Here is a 25,040-nt window from a genome sequence, read left to right on the forward strand (position 1 = left end):
CTTTATTACATGTTTTGAATGCTTGTGCTGTGATTGTTGGGCTGTGTTTTTAATCTCCTCTTTGTATTTATTATTGTATTGCTGTAGTTTTAAATTTTATTATTGCATTCAGCCCAGATACCACATTTAACACATTTTAAACAAATAAAGCCACGTTGCTGTCTCACAGACACAAGGTCTGTCAGGAAATGGCTCTAGGTGACTAGTCAGCAACGTCCTCCATCTGAAATGCAGACTCCTGTTTATGAGCACGACAAAGAAATTGTCCTGTCCCTCCCTCAGCTTGATGGAGGCAGGCTGTGGTCTGGTCTCACAATGGGTCTGGGATGGAAGCAAAAGGGAAAGAATTATTGACAAAAATTTAAAAACCATCTAGAAAGGCAGTCTATGGCTAGACCAATTCAATATGTAGGAAACAATTTATGAACCTATAATGTTCCCATCTTCAGCAGAAAGTGAACTCTGGCTGTCCGGACAAATCTCTTATTTCACCCACACAAACAGACCTCTTGCTGTGCTGAAAGGCAATGCACTAAACAGAAGGCCAGGAGACTTGCAAAAAAATAAAAAGTAAACGGGGAAATTATTTAAGCAGAGAGTACCTTGTTTACAAAGGGCAAGTCCCAGGGTTTGAGTTAGAAGTAAAATCCATAACCCAGAGTACACTTCAGCACTGAAGTGAGTTTTTCATTCAGAAGCCTGAAGCCTAGACCAATAGCTTTAGGAGCTGTTTATTGAAAACCATATATCTGCAGGACAAGGTCTCTGTTAAAATTGAAATACTAGTTTTGGGATCCAGATGTAACAGCTGGAGACTAATGTTTGGGCCTTTAGATTGAACTAAGACAGTCCTAGCTACATTACAATAGCTTACGTTGGCTAGCTAGATAGACATTTGGAGAAAGTAGGTCAAAATGAATCTAACAGTTTTCTCACACCCTGACCTCTCCCGAGTTATGGTGGCTTCAGTGAAAATTCTCAACCAGCCTTCTTTAATTCATCCATGATTGATATTGCTTGTTGCCTGCTCCAGATGTAATCTGTTCATTGGCCTGCCCCTCTTCTTCGCTCCCAAACCTTTCCTTTGAAAACCACTCATCTCCTGCCAACTTACTGGTGTCTCAATTTTGCACCTACTACCCCTGGTTGAAACTTCAGCAGGACCATGTGATAGAATTGTACCTTTTATTCTCAAAAACTTGGTCAGTAGGAAAGTTATCAGGGTCATCAATCAGACAGGGTGTTCGTTGGCAAGAAAAACAGTAAAGTTAGCATTTAACAGGATTAAAACCAAAGTTCCTTATGCTCTTTTCTTCTGTATTGAATTAAAGTAATGTCATTTGGGTTAGAAGATGATTTCAGTGTTTGATGTCAACAAACAAAATGACTGTGTGTAGTTTATCTGTTTTATTTAGTTTGTTAAAAGATGGCATTTATTTCAGCCACAATCTTAACATGGTGTGCAATGTGCCTGCATCACATTAATGTTTAAACATTAATGTTGCAGTGTACAAAGATTTTATTACACACCCACATCTTTCGGAGGATCAGATACTTGGATTGGCTGTAAGACAGAAAGTTAAGGGGGGGAACTGTATGTCTACTTGTTGTGGGGCCTAAAAGTTCTAAATTTCATCCTTCATGTTTTCAGGAATAGAATATGAGGTGGTGATAATAACTCCATTCTGTGCTGCATGCTGTTTAAAGTTGTATTCATTAATTTATTTTTAAATCACATTCAAATGTTTTATAAGCTTATGAAATCAACCTAAGGGCTGGATCACATTTTTGCAGCATTGGGGAGTCATTAAGCCTCTGAAGTGAGGCAAATGTGCAAATTGGTAACATGTGGCTCTTCCTCATATTCACACTTGTAAAACTCAAAAGTCCATTTGGAGAAAATGTGCATCATGGGTTTTGCTAACAGGTCAGATCAGTTTGTTATCATTCCAAAACATAGTGTGTGACATTGAGGCTAATTTCATTGAAATAAATGAGACTTAACACCCATGCCACCTGTAGGTGTTTAACAGTATATATTTAAATGCACTGCCTCTTTTTCCTACAGAAGTATTTAGCTGCTCTGCGTACTTCGCAGTATTGCAGCAAACCTGAAACATGGACATACGTAAGAAGCAGAAGGAAGAACAATGGGCCATTGTAAAGAAAATGAAAGTTTTGGTCATCACAGCATCAGACATGTGTTCTTTTGCTGCTCTAAACGCAGCATTGCTGGCCTTTTTGTTTCTTTTACTCCAATGGCATCTGGACATCTGGAAATAGTACGACTTGTGGCAAGCATTAATAAAAATTCGAAAATGCCATTAAAGTAGCAGTGTGCCAGCAAAAAAATTAAGGAAAATTAGCTGAAACTAATCAAAAACACATAAACCTGAAATCGTAGATTGCCAATGGAAAATTCTGGGAACACACTTATTATGATAGACTAGGAATATGTATTTACACATTTGTGAATATTAGTCAAGCTGTATTATATTACCTAGAAATATATATATAAGGAGAACATTTGGATGAGAAAGGGGAGAAGATTGTTAAAAGGTTAGAGGAGGCAGGAAATGATTCATAATGCAGCACTGTGGAACCCAGAATCACTCCCATCGGCAAATGAAGTGCAGATTATAATGAAGGGATGATTTAAACGTAAAATGTCTCTGGAAAACAACTGCTAATGCTACAGACATTAGATAGCTCTAGAAATCCAGTGAAATCCAATGAAACTGATCTGCTAAGATCTGAGATTGTGTAGTTCACTGTTTTGTAAGACAATGTAGGTGGGTGGCTTGAATGGCAGAAGTTTAACATTTGCAGAAACCACTCCCATCTTGAAATATAACTAAACATCGCATTCAGTGCTCCAAGTGTTGTGGGGCTGGGGGGGGGAATGCAGGAGTCCCTTAATGAAATCCACAAGCTCTACCTCCTGACTCTCCCCAATTTGAACCAAATCATGAGGTACTCCCACAGTTGTGAGTTGCTTTGTAAAAACTCTTGCGGAACACAAGGAAGAATATTCAGTGCGAAATCTCACACCCCGGCCCCGGTAACTCTCTTCTAGTCACCAGATGCTATGAACATTAGACAAGTAAGATAGATTGAAATGCTGAAATCAAAGAACCAAAGGGAAGCAGAATTGGCTGTGGATGCCGGAAATCCAGTGGGACGTCTGCACTAATCACCAAGCAGCGCAGGAATCTACAGTTCTGTAATATTCTTGCTTTCAAGGACTACTTAATAACCCTGTTCAAGTGCCTGTCCCAGAAGACATTTTTTCCTTTGCAAGTAGTTCAGGCTTAATATCATTATGGGAAGATGGGGAAAGGCTCTTTGCTGAAGTAGTTTAACCAGTCCCCATCCCATTTGGTGCCAAATTCCACCCCCTTTTTTTCTTGGAGCAGGACCTGAGACGGCTGAGACCTTAAGAAACTCATGCCCTAACTAGACATTGCAGGCATTGTGTAGCTGCTGCTGATTCTTGTCTGCCACATATTTCTTTCCTGTAGTGTCTAGCAAGAAATGCATGAGCCACCATTCTATTCAGCATTTCCTCACTCCTTGCAAATGGGAGGCAAGAATCAGGCAGGTGTCGCCAAACTTTTTTAGGCCTGTCAATACATTTGGATTTTTGAGCAAGGGCTACCCTCAGGCCACTTCAATTCCATCTTCTTAGGTCAGCCGCCCCATCAAAGATACAGGGAAGACACCCATATGTACTTTGCTTTTCAAAGCCATCTGGGTAAAAGTTGGATCCAGTAGAACGAATCTGAGCATTGACATGCAGAGATGAAAGAATAAATGGGAAAGAGGATCACTCTTTCTTCTTCCGCTCTTTGTTCTTTCCAGAAGAGAAGATAACCACTCTCATCATTTCATGTCATGACAAAGACATGGGGAAAGGACTCCAAGGAAGACCTCAAGAGCACCATCTGATCCACAGGTGCCATGCTGGCAACCACTGAATTAAGAGTGGAGAAATATTATATGTCATGTCATTCAGCTCCTTTATAAGGCATAAGCAGGGAAATGCATGGGGTGGCATGGGTCAATGGTAGACAAGATAGCATCTGAAGGGGGATTCAGCTGTTCAAGAATTAGTGGGATAGGCAGAATACTAATGTGACTGCTAATATTGTCTCTTTTGATAGTCTCTGTTTTGTTTTTAAATGATTTGTTATGTGGTATGGCGCAGGGGCTACTATACATCATATTATCACAGAGTTCTCTGGATTAATATCCCTACGTTTTAGCATAATTTTGGAATGTATACTTTTTTTTAAATTTCTTTTTATTAAGTTTCGTTTGATGCATACACATGACAAAATGAATAGATGTGAAAAAAAAGAAAAAAAAGTAAAAAATAAAAAAGAGGGAAAAAATAGAGAAAAAACAAGACAACATAGCACATTACATTTACAGTTCGACTTCCATCCCTCTTGATTCCGGATTCCTAATTTTTACAAAATTCCGTTTTTACAGCTGTTGTAGTTTAATAACTTGAAGCATCGAAAGTTTTATAATAAACCTACTATAGTTGGTATGTTTTCATAATTTCTTTCTATGTATGTCATAAATTTAGCCCAATCGTCCCTTAACTTTGTATTTTTTTGGTTTCTGATTTTCTGCGTCATGTTTGCCAATTCAAAGAAGTCATATAGTTTATTTTGCCATTCCATCATCGTTGGGGTGCTCGTGCCTTTCCATTTTTGAGCAATTAGCAATCTGGCCGCTGCTGTTGAGTACTGGAACAAAACTACGTCTTCTTTCCTAATCTCCTCTCCTATGATGCCTAATAGGAAGGCCTCTGGTCTTTTTGGGAAAGTGTATTTTAATATTTTTTTTAACTCGTTGTATATAGTATCCCAGAATTTTTTAATTTCCTCGCAGGCCCACCACATATGCATGAAATTACCCTCCTTTACTTTACACCTCCAGCAGACCCCGCTACCGATCTTATATATCCTGTTCAGTTTTTCTGGTGTTAAATACCATCTGTGGATCATCTTTTCTATATTTTCCCTGATTGCGGCACACGCCGTAAATTTTATTCCCTTCTCCCACAGTTTTGACCACTGCTCGTAGGCTATGCTATGTCCTATATCTATTGCCCATTTGACCATGACTTCTTTGATCTCCTCATCTTTTGTGTCCCACTCCAATAGTATGTTGTACATTTTAGATAATAATTTAGAATCACCTTCAATTATTTCAATCTGGAATTTCGATTTTTTTTCATTCATTCCAATTTTTTTATCTTCCGCCCATAAGGCATTGATTTGATAGTATTGTAGCCAAACTGTCAGTTTTCCCTTCAGTTCCTCGTACGGTCTTAATTTCCACGTGTCTTCCGATCTTACCAGTAGGTCCTCATATGTTAAATTCTCTACTCCCGTATTTATATTTATAGTTGTTATAATATTAATTGGGGACAGCCACCAGGGGGTTCGCCATTCCAGTAGTTTTTTATTCCTTTCCCAGGCTTCATACAAGGGGCCTCTAATGATGTGACTCGAAAATCCCCTATGCACCTTCCCTTTGCTCTGCCATAGATAGGCATGCCAGCCATATCTATTATCCGCCCCTTCCAGGTCCAATAAGTCACTATTTTTTAACGTGATCCAATCTTTGACCCAGCATAAACATGCGGCCTCATGGTACAACTTTAAGTTCGGAACAGCGAAGCCCCCTCTTTCCTTCCGGTCCGTAAGAATTTTAAATCTAATCCTTGGTCTTCTGCCCTGCCAGATGAATCTGGAGAGCGTCCGTTGCCAATCTTTAAACAGTTTAGACCCCCTAATTATTGGGATGTTTTGGAAAAGGAACAACATCTTAGGAAGCACGACCATCTTTATCGCCTCCATCCTACCCAGCCACGATAAATTGACTCTATTCCAGACATCGAATTCTCTTTTGATCTCTTTCCAAACTGCCGAGTAATTATCCTCAATTAGGTTTATATTTTTTGATGTGAGCCAGATTCCTAAATATTTTATTTTTTTTGCAATTTTTATTCCGTATTTTCTTTCTAGTTCTTCTTTTTCTTCACTTTTCAGATTTTTTGTCAACATTTTTGTCTTCAATTTGTTTAGTTTAAAGCCGGATAACTTGCCGTATTCTTCCAGGATCTCTAACGCTTTGCCAATACTCTCTTGAGGTTCTTCCAAGGATAATATCAGGTCATCTGCGTAGGCCTTTAGCTTAAATTCCTTCGGTCCTATTCTAATTCCTCGTATCTCAGATGAGGTTCTAATTTTATTCGCCAATATTTCTAAGACCATAATGAATAGAAGCGGGGAGAGAGGGCAACCCTGTCTTGTTCCCTTTTCTATCTTGAATTGGTTTGTCAGGTTATTATTTATTATCAATTTGGCCGATTGAGTTGAGTATATAGCTTGTATTCCTTTCAGGAAGTCGCCCTCTATCCCCGCCTTCTCCAAACATTTTATCATAAACGTCCATGATACATTGTCGAACGCCTTTTCAGCGTCCACAAACATCAATACTGCCGGTACATTGTTATTAACCTCCAGATACTCAATTACATTTATGACATGTCTAACATTGTCTTTCAGAAACCTGTTCGGCAGAAACCCGGCCTGATCCTTATGAATTAAATCCGTTAGATGTTGTTTCAATCTGTTTGCCATTATATCAGCAAATATTTTATAATCATTATTTAGTAAGGATATTGGCCTATAATTTTTAATATTTAATTTGTCAGTGTCCGATTTTGGAATCAAGGTTATGAATGCCTCCCGCCATGACCCCGGTATTTTCCCATCCTTTAAAATGTTATTCATTACCTCACAGAGGACTGGCGCAAGTTGGCTTCCTAGGACTTTATAGTATTTTGCCGATAGGCCATCCGGGCCCGGAGTCTTCCCCAATTTCATTCTTTTGATTGCATTCTGAGTCTCCTCTATATTTATGGGTTTGTTTAATTGTATTTTCTCTTCAGCCGATTAAAGTCTTCCCTTTACAGTTCTCTAAATATTTTTCTATTAGTATTGTATCCTCCTCTCCTTTTTTATATAACCCTTCGTAGAACTCCAGAAAGATTTTTTGTATCTTTTTTGGGTCTTCTATTGTTTCTTCTTCTACTTTTATTTTGTTTATCACACTTTGTTTTTGTCTTTTCCTCAGTTGCCAAGCTAATAGTTTTCCAGTTTTATTGGCTGATTCAAAATATCTTTGCCTCATTAACCTGATTTTCCATTCAATTTCTTGATTCATTAGCATCGAATATTGTGTCTGTAATATTTTAATTACTTGTATACTTTGTATGTCTTTTGGGTTCTCTGTCAGTTTTTTCTCTGACTGCCTTATCTGACTTAGGATCTCTTCTTTCTTTTGTTGCCTTAGTTTCTTTTTGTAACTGTTCTGCTGAATGAAGAAGCCTCTCAACACCGCCTTGCTGGCGTCCCAGGTTATTTCTGAACTAACTCCTGTGTTAAGATTCAATTCGAAGTAGTCTTTTAAGGTGACTTTAGCTTTCTCAATGACTTCCTCGTCCTCTAAAAGTTGTTCATTTAGTCTCCATCTAAAACCTCCTTGTAGTTCACTTTTTATTTCCAGTGTCACTGAGTTGTGGTCTGAAAGAGTTCTCGGATAGATTTCACATTTCGTAGCTCTTAAGGAGAGTTCTCTTGACGTCCAAATTTGGTCTATTCTGCCCCAACTCTTATGTACTTCTGAAAAGAAGGTAAACTGCTTTTCTATTGGATGTTTATGTCTCCAGATGTCTATTAAATCCATATTTTCTTCCAAATCTTGGAAAGACTTTGGCAGCTTCCCTTGGTTCTTTTTCCCCTTTTCTGTTTGTCTGTCAATTTCTGGGATTGGCACAGCATTGAAATCTCCAAGCAGTATCGTCCTGTTGTTTTCTAATTCTATTAAAACTTGTTCTAGTTTCTTAAAGAACTCTGGTTTGTTTGAGTTTGGGGCATATATGTTTACCACATTAATTTTTTCCCCCTGGAAGCTGATTTGTACCCCCAATATCCTTCCTTCTTCGTCTTTATAAATCAGTTTAGGTTCCCATTTTTCTTTAACATATGTTACCACTCCTTTTTTTTTCTCTGCCGTGGAACTTATGAATTCCATTCCTAAATTCCTATTTGTTAATACCCGATTATGTTTTTTGGCTACGTGAGTCTCTTGTATACAGATTATATCCAATTTTTTCTTTTTCAAAACATTTACAACTTTATTCCTTTTCACTTTATCGTTCACACCGTTTACATTCCATGTTAGGATTTTTAAATTCATTCTTATTTACTTACTTATAAAACAGTAGTTTGCGGATTTAAGTTTCTGCTGGTTTAGATTCGAGTGGTTTTACTTTCTGCTTCTTCACCTTCCTCTCCCTCCCCCCCTCTCCCTCCTCCCCCTCCGAGTCCCCCCCCAAACCCCTGTCATCATTTTGGAATGTATACTTTGTAAGTGCATCCATGTCTGAATTTTACCTCCAATTTGTAGATGTACAGTGAAATGAGTCTGACAATCAATTAAGCTAATAAATTTGGCTATGTTAAAAAGACTTCCAACACATGGTGCAGTTTACTGTACTATTTATATTTCAGTTATTGTGTTTACATCTTAATACATGCTTCAATTTGAGAAAGGTGGTCAAGAATTTTTAACAAATGAATAAATTAGCCTTCATTTGCATTTGATGTCATTGATGCTACTTCACATGTGAGAACATACTCATCTACAGCTCCTAGTTGCTATTATGATCCAATTTACTATTATGGCATTAAAATTGTTATGAAATTTATCACTACAGCATTTACCTTGAGTCATGCATGCTTTGCTATTGGTGCAAGTTTAAGCAAGGTATGTGCCATCAGTGTTTAATATAATTATTCTTGCTGTGTTTATGTCATGTGGCCGTTGTTAATTAACCTTTCACAAGAGGAACAAGGCTGAACTTCATCGTGGGAGAAGACAGGCCTGAGGAAGTGTTATGAGTCAACACATGTAGCTGATCACAAAGGAGGTCACTGTGTTTTCCTACTGATCCATAGAAGGTTTCCAAATAAGATGGGTATATTTCCCTAAGACAATTCATTCTGTGGACAAAAGCTACAGTCACATGAAATGAATTATCCTTCTCCCCTTCCTCACCCTTGTTCAACTTTTGGCATATATACCAGATGTCGTTCATTAGATCTGTCAACAAACGAACAACTGAACCTCAGATTTTCAACACATGTTGCAGTGAGAGAGTGCAGAGATGAAAGGCTGTTAAGTGACTCAGAGACTCTTGCATGAATATGACAGAGCCATATATATGCCTGGTATATATGGGGCAAGCCCTTTTGCATGGACTTGGTTTTCAGAGTGGGCATTAAGCATGTAGGGAAGTCGGGGTATTTCAACACATGATTTCACTACATTAATATCCTCAGTTCGCTACATGATTAAATCTCATTTGAACAATTTTGGAGGCAGAATATAATGTATTTGCTAAACTGATTTTTTTTAAACCTAGTGTCACGGTGAACCTAGTGGGGTAACCCTAGGGAAGGTGAAAATACATTTTTCTTTGTAAGGAAACATATTTTTTAGCTGAACCAGGGTTGCCACAGAACTCTCCTGGACACTGGCCTCTTAAAATGCAAATACAATGTTACAACTGTTCATCCATTTATCTAATAAATGTATATTATGTCTCCAAAATTGTTCAGGGTGGCTTACAACAAATAAACTCAATAACAAGTATAAAGGAGATACTAAAATTTATTTAAATATTATTGTTACAGTACATTGAAGAATTCTGGTTTCTAGCTTACATAGTCTTAGACGTTGCTACAAAACATGTTAAACATGATTTTCTTCCTTTACTACATCAACAGGAAGATGATGTCATTCATTTGGCCAGATACTGCCCATTATGAAGAACTGACATTCCACACAAATAATGCCAACAGGAAATGGCATTACACAATGCACGGTCTTTTTAATTTTTGGTACATTTTGCTACAGAATCAGCTCCACAATTTCCCCCCAAACAATAGCTTCTTCCATCCATGTTCACAGGAATATTATATTTTGATGATCATGGATTATCACTTGAAAAAAACCCCAGAAACAAAGTTTGAATGCAACCGCTCCTGTAAGACATAGATTCTACTTTAATAATTTAAGGTCAAAACCTGCATTGCGAGATCATGGCTACAGGGTACAACACTAAAATGGTGGCATTGTTAGAATGATGGCTTCTTGTCAGCAAGGTTGCTTAATTAACACAGACAACCAGAGAGAGAAGTCTTGTTAATACACAGGCCAGGTGATCTGGGAAGCCAAGAGGGCCCCAGTTATGCTTGTATGACTGTTTGGTCCCCCACTTTGAGCAACTTATTGGACAGAGCAATTGCTGTCCTTTCATTGCATATCTGCTTGCCTTGGACTTGCAGCTGCTGCCCTTAGAACATGGGTAGGCAAACTAAGGCCTGGGGGCCGGATCCGGCCCAATCGCCTTCTAAATCCAGCCCATGGACGGTCTGGGAATCAGTGTGTTTTTACATGAGTAGAATGTGTCCTTTTATTTAAAATGTATCTCTGGGTTATTTGTGGGGCATAGGAATTCGTTCACAAGATCTGAGGGACAGTGGACCGGCCCCCTGCTGAAAAAGTTTGCTGACCCCTGCCTTAGAATCTGACCTTTTCCTTGTCTCGGACCACGGACCACGCTACTTGTCTGTGGCCTCTTTGATTGCTGCCTATGGAAATATACACAGGCTGCATCGGCATGCCAGTTCCCTCTGTCCCCTTCAACTAGCAACCAGTCGCACTGCAGCCTTGACACCAGACTGCTCTCCCTGTTTTGGATTCCCCAACACTCATCACAACACAAAAGCTTCAATTACTGTAGTTATTTTCCTTAATGCAGGAGTGATTAATCTGTGACACTTAAGATGCTGCTGAACTATAATTCCCATAATCGCCAACAATTGGCCAAGGCTGATGGGAGTTGCCAGTCCAACAACATCCCAAGAGCCACAGAATCTCCTGCCCTGCCTTTAAGGCCACCTGGACAATCTGGATGCCAAATGATTGCAAAATGTGTGCTCACCTTCTCTAAGCATTCAAAAAAGGGGAAGTGGACCCCAGAAGATGGGCAATGCCAACCTAAGAAAATGTGTCTAAAAATAAGCATTTCTGAATAACTGATGTCAGCCATACACTTTACTGTTCTTGTATGCTGTTACTGTATAGTTAAAGCTATGGTTTTCCCAGTAGTGATGTATGGAAGTGAGAGCTGGACCATAAAGAAGGCTGATTGCGAAAAATTGATGCTTTTGAATTATGGTGCTGGAGGAGACTCTTGAGAGTCCCATGGACTGCAAGAAGATCAAACCTCTCCATTCTTAAGGAAATCAGCCCTGAGTGCTCACTGGAAGGACAGATCCTGAAGCTGAGGCTCCAATACTTTGGCCACCTCATGAGAAGAGAAGACTCCCTGGAAAATACCCTGTTGTTGGGAAAGATGGAGGGCACAAGGAGAAGGGGACTACAGAGGACTAGATGGTTGGACAGTGTTCTCAAAGCTACAAACATGAGTTTGACCAAACTGCGGGAGGCAGTGGAAGACAGAAGTGCCTGGCGTGTTCTGGTCCATGGGGTCACACGACTAAACAACAACAACTGCCTCGGTGGCTCCGTGACTCATCATGACAACACGCAGCGCAGCCTCTGAAATGCGTTTTAAGCGGACTCGGCGCTTTCCAAGCCGTGTCGCCTCCAGGTGCTGCCAGGGAAGAAAGGCTCTTGTTCTCTGAAACCCTGGGGAGCCTGGGCCAAGTCACGCTCGGCGCCATGCAGCTTCCTCCCCGTGCTCCCGGCGAGCTCTCCTACGGACGCCTCCTTCTACCAGCCGCTGCGCTTTGAAGGCTTATTCCGAAGCTCGTCACACCGGCGAGGAAACAGCGCGGGCGTCGCGCCTGCGCCTCAGGAGCCGACCGGCTCGCGCGACGCACCACACCATCACCTGCTGAGGGGCGGAGCCAAGAGCTGGGATGCGGAAGGTCCCTTCCGCGCGCAAGCGCACAAAGGCGGCGCCTGGGGAAGGCGGATAAGGGCGAGTCGGAGAGGGGTGGGGTGGGCGCATGCGCAGAAGACGTGGCAGTCTGCGTAGCAGGGACCGAGGAGCTGGGTCGGTCGGGCCAGAGGCCTCCGGTTGTCGGGATGGACGAGGATATTTTGACCACGCTGAAGATCCTCATCATCGGAGAGAGCGGCGTCGGCAAGTCTAGGTGAGGCTCCTGCCGGCTAGGCCTCGGCTGCGGCCTCGCCTTTCCTTCCCTGCCCCACCCCGAGTAGGCCTTGCCGGGCAGACGCCCCCCAGCAGCCCCCCTCAGGCCTGAGGGCGCTTCCGCCCCCCTTGTCGCCGGGGAGGGGCAGGGGGCCAAGACCCCCCTCCCACTGCAACTGCCCCCCTTGCTCATTAGGGGCTGTTGCCTATGGACTTGGATGGGGTTTACTCCCGAGGAAGCCTTGGCCGGATTCAGGCCTTTACTCCTGAGGAGGAGGGAGGGGCGAGTGCCGGGGCTCCAGCTGGACTGGACTTGGGCCATTCGTCCCTGGGGGCGCCCCCTCCCTTGGCTGCGGCCAAAGCTCCCCCTCTGGCTTGTTGTCTCCGCAGATCAGGGCGACGCCTTCTGCATATGCACAGAGGCTCGGTTTCCTCCACACGCCGGCCTGTTGCTTGATTATTGGAGCCTTTTGGTTCTGGAACAACATCCCGGGGCTCAGCGCCTTACCTCGCAGCCATTGCATCTGGTTCTTGGGCAACCACGAGAAGGTTTCTTCGCCCCTTCTCTGAACTTTGCCTTTGCAACGTGTCTGGGGAGAGTAGGGCCCTGTCAGGCTTGCTAGGTGAGGAGCCAACGGGTAGGATCACACGTCGAAGTAAGAGTTGGTAACCTGGGTTTATATTGGAGAAATCAGGATTCAAATGGTCTTTTTCCTCTCTCGTTAAAATGTTTATAGCCCTACCTGGTGCTGTTTGGCCTTGCTGTGAAATGTAGCTCGTTTATAAAACAGTAACTCAAAATGGCCCAAAAACGATAAGTAGATGCCACTCTTAAAATAAACAAACTGCAGTGTTAGGCAACAAATGCCTGAGGGAATATAACCAGGACTTGACCTGGTTCTGGAATCAGTTTAGAGTTGGTGCAAGGCATGCCTTTTGGAAGGTGAAAGGGTGTTTCACCATGGAGCATAGGGCCCTTCCCATGTTTCCACATAATGCACAGCAACTGAAATTGGGACAGCAGATGTTTGTGGAGAACAGACTAAAGTCTGTCAAGCAGGCGCTCCTCGTGAGTCCCACTTTTAGAGAGATACTCCAAGTACCTAGATATGAAGTTGTTTAAGGATCTGCATTCCCTCCCTAGTGGTGTTTGCTGTCATGAATAAATAAATATTCTAGCCCATTGTTCCAAAGGGCCTCCTTTGTCTATCTGTGTCTTGCTGAGCTTCTGTTCATATCTGGGCTCCTTCTCATTTCTCAATCACAATAACCTTTGCCTTGTCTACAGTGTCTCTCTCACAATTACTAGCTAGATTCCACATAATCCCTGTCCTACTATTGCTGGGTTGTGAAGTACAGCCCATTGTGCTGTGTCTGTGTCATAAATTGATAATCAATTTATTCATCATGTGAACTCGTACATTGTTTGGACATCCTTTAGGATACAAAGGAAAGTATGCAGAAGAAACAGCCTATATTGAAAGACTAATTCATGACCTTTAAACCACTTACACAACTTTTTCACATATATCATGTCTGTATAAATGGCAGACATTTGTTTCTACCCATCAGTTTGGTGTTTGACTCCATGGCAGCACCATCAATAATGCTTCATGTTATTTGAAGCCAGTGTTCTTGTATATGTTACACCAATATATTTAGTAACCAAGTCTGCTATTTTGAATTTACAAAATTGAAGAGGCTAACAAATTTGTGGAGGATGTGTGTATAAAGTGCAGAGTCAGTGCCCCACCCCCTTGTACATGACTCTGTAAGATGTTGCAAGGACTCAGTGCTGGCAGCCAAGACTTTAGATTTCTTCTGGATTAGGTCATCTCCAAGTATGTGACCTCAGAAAGCTTCACTTTATTACAGCAGGCTGCTTACCTGTAATCCGCTGTAAGGAGAGCTATCAACTTGTTTTTTGGTTCCAAACTAACAATTAAGCCTCTGGAATTCTTGCACTTTGGAAAGTAGTTTGATGTTGTGTTAGCTATACAGTTGAGATCCTTTCACAGACCTTTGGTTTCCAGTAGGACTGCAGATGAAGGACTGTCAGGGGAGGAGGAGAGGGAAGAGTGGTGCATTTTTATGCGCACAGTCCAGTGTCATATACATGCTTTTGAGTGAACTGTTCTTGGTGAGAGAACTTGATACTCTAGTTATTTAGAAAGAGTGATACCTTCCAGAGACCTGAATTCTGCTACTGTTGGACCCTGGACATTTTCCATCAGCAGTGTAAAAGAGTTTCATGTTTAAGTAGAATTTCAGTAGGTGTGATAGACTTTAGCAGACTTGTAGGTGTAACCTTGTCACCAGTGTTCAAAACTCCTATTGTTCTAGGTGCATCTTGTGACAAGGAATTTCATTGGTTCAAGCAGCTTCTGAGCTCTGGGTGCAGTCCTGCGCCCAAGATTTTAGATTGAAACTGCAAAGTGGAAGGAAAGGAGGACCCTTTTCTGCCTTCCCACTTCCAGCTACTTTCTAAAGACTGGAGAAGAGACCCTCTTAAGAATATTGGGGGGGTGGGCAGGGGAAGGACTAGACCATATGAAAAATGAACATATTTAAACTGCAGTTCAATCATTTTCAGCTTTGTATTCTTATTTAAAAAGTGTGCCTAGATATTCCGTTGTTGCACCCATAACATAGGTTTAAGGTGCCATTTAGCGCCTAGCTTTCATTGTTTCTAACACTGCTTGTCACTTATTTAGCATATTTTGTGTGGTGTGCTGTGTGTGTAAACACATACAATATAGTAATCCTTACAGCAGAACCGTGACCACATGGTGAACCTTTGGTCCTCCAGCCACCCTGACTAGGGATGGTGGGAGTTGCAGTTCAACAACATCTTGAAAGCCAGAGGTTCCCTAGCCCTAGAAGAGGGATTTGTCGTTCAGTTTTCAAACAGAGCCTTTCTTTGCAGCTAACTTCTAACCACTCAGTATTACATAGCACATTCACAAGTCCAATGGGTATCTCCTGATGTTGCTATCTCAACATTTTAACATTCTTCTACTGCTGTGCAGTATCAGCAGTGTAGATTTTGGCAAATTTCCTTTTTGGAATATGGCAGCCCTAACATACCCTAGTGAGTTCAAGAAGTCTAGAATGGAACTCTGTGGCACTGTCTTGGCCAGTCTTTCTCAATAGAGCTGCAGGTTTGCTTGCACAAGAGTTAATGTTAAAAGAGGATAAGCTTATTTTCTGGAGGAGGGAGAGTTGACTGTCCTAAAAAAAATTGAAATCTGGTAGGGGAGAGGGTGAATGTTCTGTTACAATCATGTTACTTGGCAACGCAAATCTGAGATCTGTTACAAATGTCTCTGGTTGGATAGTTATATCTCTGAAATATAATTATTGCAGTGCTCATTTTCTCCTCCTTTCTCCATCAAATGCCCTTCTCCTTTGTGCAGCCTTCTGTTACGGTTTACCGATGATACATTTGATCCAGAACTTGCAGCAACAATTGGTAAGTTTGTGATGCCTCTGTTATTTAGATCAAATTCAGACTATTTGATAGTAATGCTGTTAAAAGTGGAGACACTGCAATGGAGAAAGTTGATCCCTAATAAGGAAAAGCCGCAGCACTGGCACAAAAACCAGGCGACATTTGCTGTAAGAAATTTGCTTAAATTGGAGGTTTAGACACCTCTCACCCCGACCATGGCCCCATTGTAAAAGGGAAACATAAGGAAGCTGACAGTGTAGTTTACTCACCTTTTTGTCAGCATTGCAGCTATGTCTGAATTTGATGACGGGTTAGATTCTGACAAGTCAGATTCTGCATATGCAGAACAAAATAGCTGCTAGTAATTTGAAAACTGCAAGGATCAAATATAGTGATATCAAATATTATAAATTGGCTGAACCTGTGAAACACTTCATAGTTAAGTCAGATTTTGACATAAGCCCTGTATGAGTGAGTGATGGTAGGAATTTGAAGTATGTCAAGTGGAGACACTACTTGGTTTGGAAGTCTACAAATAGTAAAAGCACATGCTTTGCTATCTGCAACTTGTCTTAAAAACGTTTCAGGAGGAGTTGAACTTCTTAATCCTTCTCCTTGTCAAAATTGATACTGTCTTTTAAGCATTTAGCATTTTAAAGTGGGCATTTCTACAGAAACAATGTAATGGTCTCTGTTTTTTGTGTTCATGTATTCTGCATATGTTGCTAAGACTGTACAAAGATCATGGCTATATTTAGCATTTTGGTTTGTTTGGGAGAAGATGTTAATAGCTTTGAATTGTGAGGCCTGCATAGTTCAGCAGTGATGAGGTCAAATAGATCAAAGGATAAAGCATGGAACTATAGCATTTGAAATTTACAAGGCGGGGCTGTTGGAGAGGATTCTGTAAGGGAGAAATATGACGCTGGTGGAATTTGTCATGATCAGCAGGAGTTGCCACAGCTGCCACATAAGATTTTGGTGAGAAATAGCAGATTCAAATTTAATGAAAATCACATGTAAACAAGTAGAGAGCTTACATTTGTCTACCGGGGACTTTTTACTCCAGAAGTGAACCTCTTTGTGAAAAGAGCTATTGAGTACATAAATTTGGTTGCAGAGCAGGCACAAACCTTCCTCATTCATTCTGGATGGTTGTCTTGACTGCAAGACAATATAACCATATAACACTGGTCCTAAAGGATCTACATTGACTCCCAGAGCACAGTTCAAAGTGTTGGTGCTGACCTTTAAAGCCCTAAATGCCCTTGGCCCTGTATACCTGAAAGAGCATCTCCATCCCCATTGTTCAGCCCAGACACTGAGATCCAGCCCCGAAGACCTTCTGGCAGTTCCCTCATTGTGAGAAGTGAGGTTACAGGGAACCAGACAGAGGGCCTTCTCAGTAGTGGCACTTGCCCTGTAGAGCACCGTCCCATCAGATGTCAAGGAGATAAATAACTATACAACTTCTAGAAGACAGGGAAGTTTTTAATGTTTGTGGTTTTATTTTTTTATCTATTGGAAGCCTTCCAGAGTGGCTGGGGCAAACCAGTCAGATGGGTTGAGTACAAATAATAAAATTATTACCACCACCACCACAGTTATCATTATTAGATGCTGCTGAAGCTGATTGTCCCTTCCTTGAGTTGTGTGATGACATTATGGGCCCTCTTACATTTCTATCTCAAAACAAATAGCAAAATGAACAGAGGTATATCTATCATTCTTTTGCTGCCTCTGTTTTGTGAATGACTTCGGCCAGCCAAGCAATGCAGAGATGGGTAGTTTATTATGGAAGTCACCATAGATACATTTTCTGGGCAGCTAATTACAGCATTTGTTACACAAAGGTTACTTCGGTATTGGAACCAGTTTTATATGATGTAGGGTTCATGAAAATGTACACTTGCTTTCTTGACTGTGTTGCATGTGGCAAATTATACGCAAGATTGTTTTCCCATGTGAAATTGATGTTTATATAGAAGTTATGACCTTGTGTAAAATGGGTCGCTTGGTTCTCTGCAGTAGTTTGCCTTCCAACATTTAATGTTCTTTGTGTTGGTTTGCTTTTGAGCTTTATTTAATAGCAAAACATAGAGCTAATTAAAACTTGCTGCTTTTTTCACCTATATCTTGCCACATGTTGCAATCTTGCAGTTCATCTGAAAGCATAACAAGTCATAAACACACGGAATATTTGTCTATCTCCAAATTATTGTGCTAGAATATTAGGTGCAGATAGAATAATGATTCAGAAAGAGCCAGAATTAGTATGATTCCTATCATCCCTGAATATTAGCCATGCTGGCTGGGGCTGATGGGAGTTGTAGCCCACAATATCTGGTATGTTTTCTGTTTTAACTTCTGTCCTTTTCTGGAGAGAGCATTAAGTATTCTTCTCTTGTAGGTGTTGACTTCAAAGTGAAAACAATATCTGTTGATGGAAACAAGGCTAAACTAGCAATCTGGGTAAGTCCTAATAACGCATGTGAAGCTTGCATTATTGAATGATGTATGGATTGACTGATTAATTGATGTTACTCATATGTTGCTTTTCCACAATGGGCCATTGCCAATGTGGCTTACAGCAAAACAATATTGATACCTGAAGATTTTTTCCAGTGTTATCAAAGCCAGTCCTGGCAAGCAACAGTGTACCTTTTGTGCTGAGCAACTGGTCAGTAGGCTACAGTTCAATAAAACATTGCTGTCGGGAAAGTGAATCTGCATATTGAAAACTTCTGCAGGGTTCAGGTACTTCAGCACGCAAGTTCCCCACAGGGTAGGGCTGGGTGATTTAGTGATACATCGTACAAAATAGGTTTGAAGTGCACATTGTAGTAACGGTTTCATAATATTTGACATGGCAAATCACAATGTGTCCATGTGCTATGTAAAAAATTGTGATGTGGGAAAAACCATGAAGCCGGTCATCGCTTCTCTCATGATTCCTGCTACCCCTGTTGCTCTGTATTATAAAATAAGAGTTGTAACAATATGCTAAAGGTAAGTGAAAATGTATCAGTTTTAGAAGCCTAAGTAGTAGCAGTTGCCAAGACAATTGCCCCATCACCTCCAAATAGTTACATCCTTATTTCAGACATTGGTATATAGGGATATCACAATGTTTAGCTGGTGATATGTCACAGCCCTGCCATGGGGGGAACTAGCTCACATGCACAAATCAAGCAGCTTTGAACTCCCAATCAATCAGCTGATGCATGGGAAGTTCAAACCTACTTAACAGCTGCAGGACCAAGGTACATCTCAACCCAACTCAAATTCTAAGAAAAGTATATGCAATAAAATAAATATCGGTATATAATCAACATTTATTAATCAGTTATTTATTAATCATTTCAATAATTGTGACTCTTAAAAGTAAAATAAGGAAGTTAAAAGTAGTGAAACAATACTATTCTTTTTATCTTCTCTAATGAGATGATTGGGCTTTTGAATATTGGGCTGTAAGTTTGTGGATTTGAGATTTAAGTCACAGCATTGTTTGACATTCAGCCTGTTTATTTGTTCAGAAGAGCACAAACATGGCTGAATCCAGCTTTAGCCATGCATGATGTTGGAAATACCAACAGCAGAGGTTCCTTATTGGCAAGGGAAGTGCACAGTGTACATGCTCCTTTGGCTCATAGTTCCTATTAATTTTTTTTTTTGTACTGTGCCTCATAAAATTCTTTCCTACTCCAGGCCCTTTTTAACCCCCTTTCAATCCTTTAGTCTTTATTTGTCCTCTGCACAGTTCTACTGCCCTCAGGAGGATCAATATTGACCACCTTGGGAAACCCTGCTATAGAAGAAGAAATGGCTAGATGAGGTCTATAGCACATGGAAGGAGGAACTTTGTTCATATTTGTTTGTAATGGGCAAATAGAATTGTATGTCTATTGCCATAGGCTTTCACATAGTAAAGACTTGCTGTACTCTGCACATGATACCTTTGTAGAATCCAGGAAGTGTATCCTGTTAAGCTTTGGCATGAAAAGGTTTTCAGTCTTGAAGATGCAAATCAGAAAGTTCTTTCTAGGTGAAAATACAAAATATCAGGATGCATGCTGCCTGTTGTGGGAGTTTCAGGAAAAATCTGTTTAACTATGTCAAATCAGTTCTCAAAATTGTCTGAATTTTTTAGGACACTGCAGGCCAGGAACGGTTCAGAACGTTAACACCCAGCTATTACAGAGGAGCACAGGGTGTTATATTAGGTAAGCATGCAGCTGGCTACTGCTTATCTGTACATTTTCTGCTATAGGGCATGATACTGAAACTCTTGGCCTCACTGTAATTTTACCATTACACAGGCAAATGGGTGGCAAGTTAGAAATAAGAACTGTGGGAATTACTGGAGGGTGGAGTTCTGTAGGTAGCTCTTGCTGTTACTCTTCCTTCTCTGTCTGCAGGCTTTATATTACTGGGTGAAGAAGCTGCAGGTGGTTTTTTTTTTCAGATTGAGTGCAGGGTGATTTTTTCTCCAGCCACTGTGCTCCAGTTCCCCTCCCCAGCTGCTTTTCTCCCAGGGGACAAGATACAGGCTCTTGAATTTCTCCCTGTGTGTGCTCACATGTAAAGCAAGTGGGGAAGGAATTTTGAGCAGGCACATGACTGACAGGCTGAGGGTTACACATCCTCGAACTGCTATCTGCTCAATCTGATGACACAGGCATCTACTTCACTTAATAAGAAAGGGGAGAAAGGGAAACTACAGTGCATTTCTGAGCAGAGTTAGCTCTTTCATAGAAAACGAAGGAACATTCCTCCAGGTAATCCTTGAGGTGCTTGCTTGGGAACCATCTCCAACTTGCTGTAGTAGTACATTTTAATAGGTTCCTCCATCTTTGCTTCATTATCTACCCCAGGGGTGAGCAGACTTAAAGCATTGTGTTTTAATAGTACCCTGAGATCCACCAACTGGAGCCAGATTCAAAAGAAGACATGTCTATAATTAAACAATTCTGAGCCCATGAAGTTGTGTTGAGTACCAGAACTGAACGGAGCTTGCACCCCACCCACACAAAATCCACTCCCCTCAATCAACATAATTTAGGGGGGAGTAATATACCTCAAATCACCAATGCCAATATACCTCAAATCACAGAGAAAGCTTTTGTGCCTCCCTGATCTACAGCTACTGAAACCTTTTGTAAACAATATTGCAATTGTGTTGGCTTTTCAATGAGGAATAATGCAGTTAGGTTCTCAGTGAGATAACTACCTGGATTGGAGGCCGGAGCCATCCAGTCAGACTTCTTTGTCTAAATACATTACCTGGGCTGAGTCTCTTATAAGAGATTAAGCAGATGTCGAGTTGTCAGCAGCCACTTAGCTTTGATCAGTCAACGGCTGGCAATTCAGAGGAGTCTCAACCTTGCAAAATGGACTTCTGGTTCTATTGTATTGTTATTAATAAAAATATTTGGATACAACAAATTCATGTAAAATGCCAAGGTGTTGTACAACAACATATACAATAAAATACCATGAAACAATAGAAAATAATCATTAAGAAGACCAGGCAATAAAAAAAAAAAGTTTGAGTAACTACATAGGCCTGTTGGCATAAAAAGGTCTTCAGGTGACAGCTGAAAGTCAGTAGCAAGGATTACAGTGGCTGATTGCAGAAGAGGACTCGGAGGTAATAAGGGAAGAGCCACAGATCAATAAGTCATTTACTGGTATCATGGCTCTGTCTAGTTTCTAAACTTTGTTGTCATAACTAAATTCAAGGCTGGCCATCTCACTAGGCAAGCCCCTTCCCTGAGGTGGCATGGGATAGGTGGAGGATTGGTCCCACCTGCAGATCAGGCATTCTCCAGAGCCCTTTCTCGGTGCTATGGTGGGGTGGGTGGGTAGGTAGGTGAGTGAGTTTTGCAGTGCTGCAACTAATTGGGCAAGAGAAAGGGTTATAAATTGGAAGGTGAAATGTTTGTTTCGTTCTTAACCTTGAAATACATGCATCACTGACTGCTATTAATTCTTGATTTCAGTTTATGATGTCACAAGAAGAGACACTTTTGCTAAACTAGACAACTGGCTAACTGAACTAGAAACATACTGCACAAGAAATGATATAGTTAAAATGTTAGTAGGAAACAAAATCGATAAGGTGAGTAGCCCTGAAATACATTTCCCCCCTGTGATTCATAAGCTTTTTTTTATAAGTGTCTGACAGTTCTGCTTGTTGTAGGAAAACAGAGAAGTTGACAGAAATGAGGGTCTCAAGTTTGCCCGAAAACATTCCATGTTGTTCATAGGTAAGTCCTTAAAAAGGAATGCAAAGTGTGGTGGAATGTTCTGTTTAGCTGCATTTGTTGTACGACAAGAAATAATGGCTAGGGTTGTGGTGGTGTATGTTTTGGAGAATTAAGCTGTATTTTACAACAGCAGGATTAATGTAAGCTAAGTAAAGTTGTGGAACTAAATTTGCAAAGTATATGCCACTGCATTGTTACTTTATGTAGGCTATGAAATATGACAGCTGTACAGCTGATGTCACATTGGTTCTTGTTTGGATGCCATGAGTACCATCCACCAGGGTCTGTTGATGTCCTTTTATTTCAATGAATTGCGCAGAGGAATATCTCGTGGGTCCCATTAATGGGCAAAGGTGGTGAAATGGTTGCAGTTGCCTTGATTTAAATACTGTTACATTACCTTCTGCAGGGACGTGGGTGGCGCTGTGGTCTAAACCACTGAGCCTAGGGCTTGCCGATCGGAAGGTCAGCGGTTCAAATCCCCGTGACGGGGTGAGCTCCTGTTGCTCAGTCCCAGATTCTTCCAACCTAGCAGTTCAAAAGCATGCCAGTGCAAGTAGATAAATAGGTACCACCCCAGTGGGAAGGTAAACGGTGTTTCCATGCACTGCTCTGGTTCGCCAGAAGCAGCTTGGTTATGCTGGCCACATGACCCGGAAGCTGTACGCCGGCTCCCTTGGCCAGTAAAGCGAGATGTGCCGCAGTCCCAGAGTTTCCGCAACTGGACCTAACGGTCAGGGGTCACTTTACCTTTGCACCTTTACATTACCTTCTAGCTTGATTTCAAGAGTCTCCCATTTCATGCACCTCTTTTGCTAAGAGAGGTAAAGATAAATCTGCTTCTCTCTCTGCATCCCTCTTCCCTGAGGATGCAGTTTCAAAGAGGAAGGTGCCAGATTCTGCCAGTAGCTCCTGTGGGGGTTTTGGTGTGCTTTTCAGCAGAACAGGTATTGCTGCTGCTGCTGTCGTCTCCTCCAGGCACTGACATCCTCCTTTCTTCTGACATGACTTCAGTTAGCAATCTGTCTCTCCCTGAGAAGGCCTGAGACCATGTTTGTTCACTTACAGCTTGACACAGTGTGTTCGTGTGTACCGTTTGATGAAATCGTCACGAAACACAAATCTTGGGGATGAGAAACTCAATATTCTTTACTTGCTGTGATGCAAAAGCCTTTTTCCAAACTATCAGTTTCACTAAGCTAAGTCTTCAAGAATTTTGCACCTACATTGGTGTGCAAATGACAGAGCCATGGTGCTGTCTGCTTAATGGTGCACCCATGGAAGAGGAAGTTGGGACAACACACAGTGACACGTCTTAACATTTCATCTCTTCTTCCCCCCCGCAGAGGCAAGTGCAAAAACATGTGATGGTGTACAGTGTGCCTTTGAGGAGCTTGTTGAGAAAATCATACAGACTCCAGGACTGTGGGAAAGTGAGAGCCAAAACAGAGGTGTAAAGTTGTCAAACAATGAAGAGGGCTATCGAGGCGGCTGCGGTGGCTACTGTTCTGTGTTATAAACTCCGGAAGACTTATTCTTTGGTGTATTTAAATGGATAGTGGTGTCCTCTGTACATAAATTTACATCTGCTATTTTAGGGACCTTGCGGTTTGCACATATTTGTGTATCACGGCAGTGAACATTTTTCTAGGAAAATGTGCTCTGCAGCTTTTCCAGTTGAGAAGTGTTATGGTTAGCATGCCTAATTTGAAACGTATAGGTTCTTTTTATATGTAGCATAAGAACTTGTTGCAGGAACAAAGACACTCAAATTTCATAATTATCATGGAATTACTTTGGGGAAATATTTCAAACACATGTTGGCTTCATTATGTTTAACTCGGGTCTTTAACTCAACTATGGCACTGTTTGAGGCACACAAATCTCAAATGGTACAAGTCGATACATGTAAAATTTGCACAATTTTATTGGCAAAGGCCTTTTCTTACCAGTTTAACAGCATGGATATACAATCCCTTTTTAGCTTTAAGCAACACTTTTTCTAGCTTGTAACTAATCCCAGTTAAAATCTGTGATCTTGAAAGAGGTGCAAATTACTTTTGGTGGGGGTTGGGTGAAAAGAGGAGATTTTAAATTTTTTCACTTCAGTGAATACTATGATTGTCTAATTGGATTTTTTTTTTTAATCCTGAATGTGTGTGTGTGTGTGTGTGGCACTCTTGCACCATGGCATTTATGATGTAGTGTGCTATGGACCTGCAGGAGAATTTTTTTCTTTAGGTTACAGGCTTAATGGAGTCTCATTGTGAATAACTTTGCCAAGCTTTGAATGCTTCTTTCTAAATGTTAGCAATGTAATTTAATTTCAGTAACTCAAAACTGTTGCTCATATGTAATTTGAATGGTCTGAACCAGATGACTGCTCAACTTGTGGCTGTTGGTTCTGAAGCTTAAATAATGTTTAAAAGCTCTGTCTTCTGGGTGTGTATGTGTAAGGCATGTGCTATTTCATTGGAATTTGCTGTAACAAACAGCCAATGAATTGCTCGTTTCAGAGAACTTGTATAGACTAATAAATTTTTTTCACAGTATTCACTTTTTTGTAACATCTTCCTCATGTACAGGTGAATTTTGTAAGACACAATTGAAGATCTCTTGGACTATTGAACCTGTAATAGACAACACTAATGACTTAAAATACTGTGGGGTACTGATATTTCGCAGTATGAGCTACTGTGCAATTTCCTGTAAATATATACAGTAAACTGAAATACCTTTATAATGTTGCTTTTTTGTACACTTATGGGCTGCACACCATCTGGTCTTTCACCAAGTATATCAGCTGTTGTCACTTTAAATACATTTTACTTAAACCTTTAATTTCGACTTTCTACACTTGTTGGGAAACTATTAGAGTTTTGAAGTTCTATAGCCAAACATTGTAAGTAAAGGTTCACACTCCTTAGGCTAAATGAACAGTTTTCAGATGTATGCCGCCATTTTAATATATGGCACATTTGCTGAACTGCTTATTGCCCAGTGTAAAGATGGCAAAATGCCTCTTGAATAGATGGGAGAGAATCAT

At 40.9% G+C, this 25,040-nt stretch overlaps 1 protein-coding gene across 1 annotated transcript; it reads left to right on the forward strand.

Moving 5' to 3' along the window:
- The first annotated feature begins 12,115 nt into the window (after window positions 1-12,115).
- RAB18 (RAB18, member RAS oncogene family) lies at window positions 12,116-24,737 on the forward strand. Its single transcript, XM_081882737.1, has 7 exons — window positions 12,116-12,275; window positions 15,691-15,746; window positions 18,136-18,197; window positions 19,876-19,948; window positions 21,728-21,846; window positions 21,928-21,994; window positions 23,341-24,737. Exons 1-7 carry the CDS (start codon window positions 12,208-12,210, stop codon window positions 23,511-23,513), a joined length of 618 nt encoding a protein of 205 aa, XP_081738863.1. The 5' UTR covers window positions 12,116-12,207; the 3' UTR covers window positions 23,514-24,737.
- Window positions 24,738-25,040: the final 303 nt, after the last annotated feature.

The sequence above is a fragment of the Podarcis melisellensis genome (assembly GCF_964234715.1).
Source record: "Podarcis melisellensis genome assembly, chromosome: 12".
In the NCBI taxonomy this organism is placed as follows: domain Eukaryota; kingdom Metazoa; phylum Chordata; class Lepidosauria; order Squamata; family Lacertidae; genus Podarcis; species Podarcis melisellensis.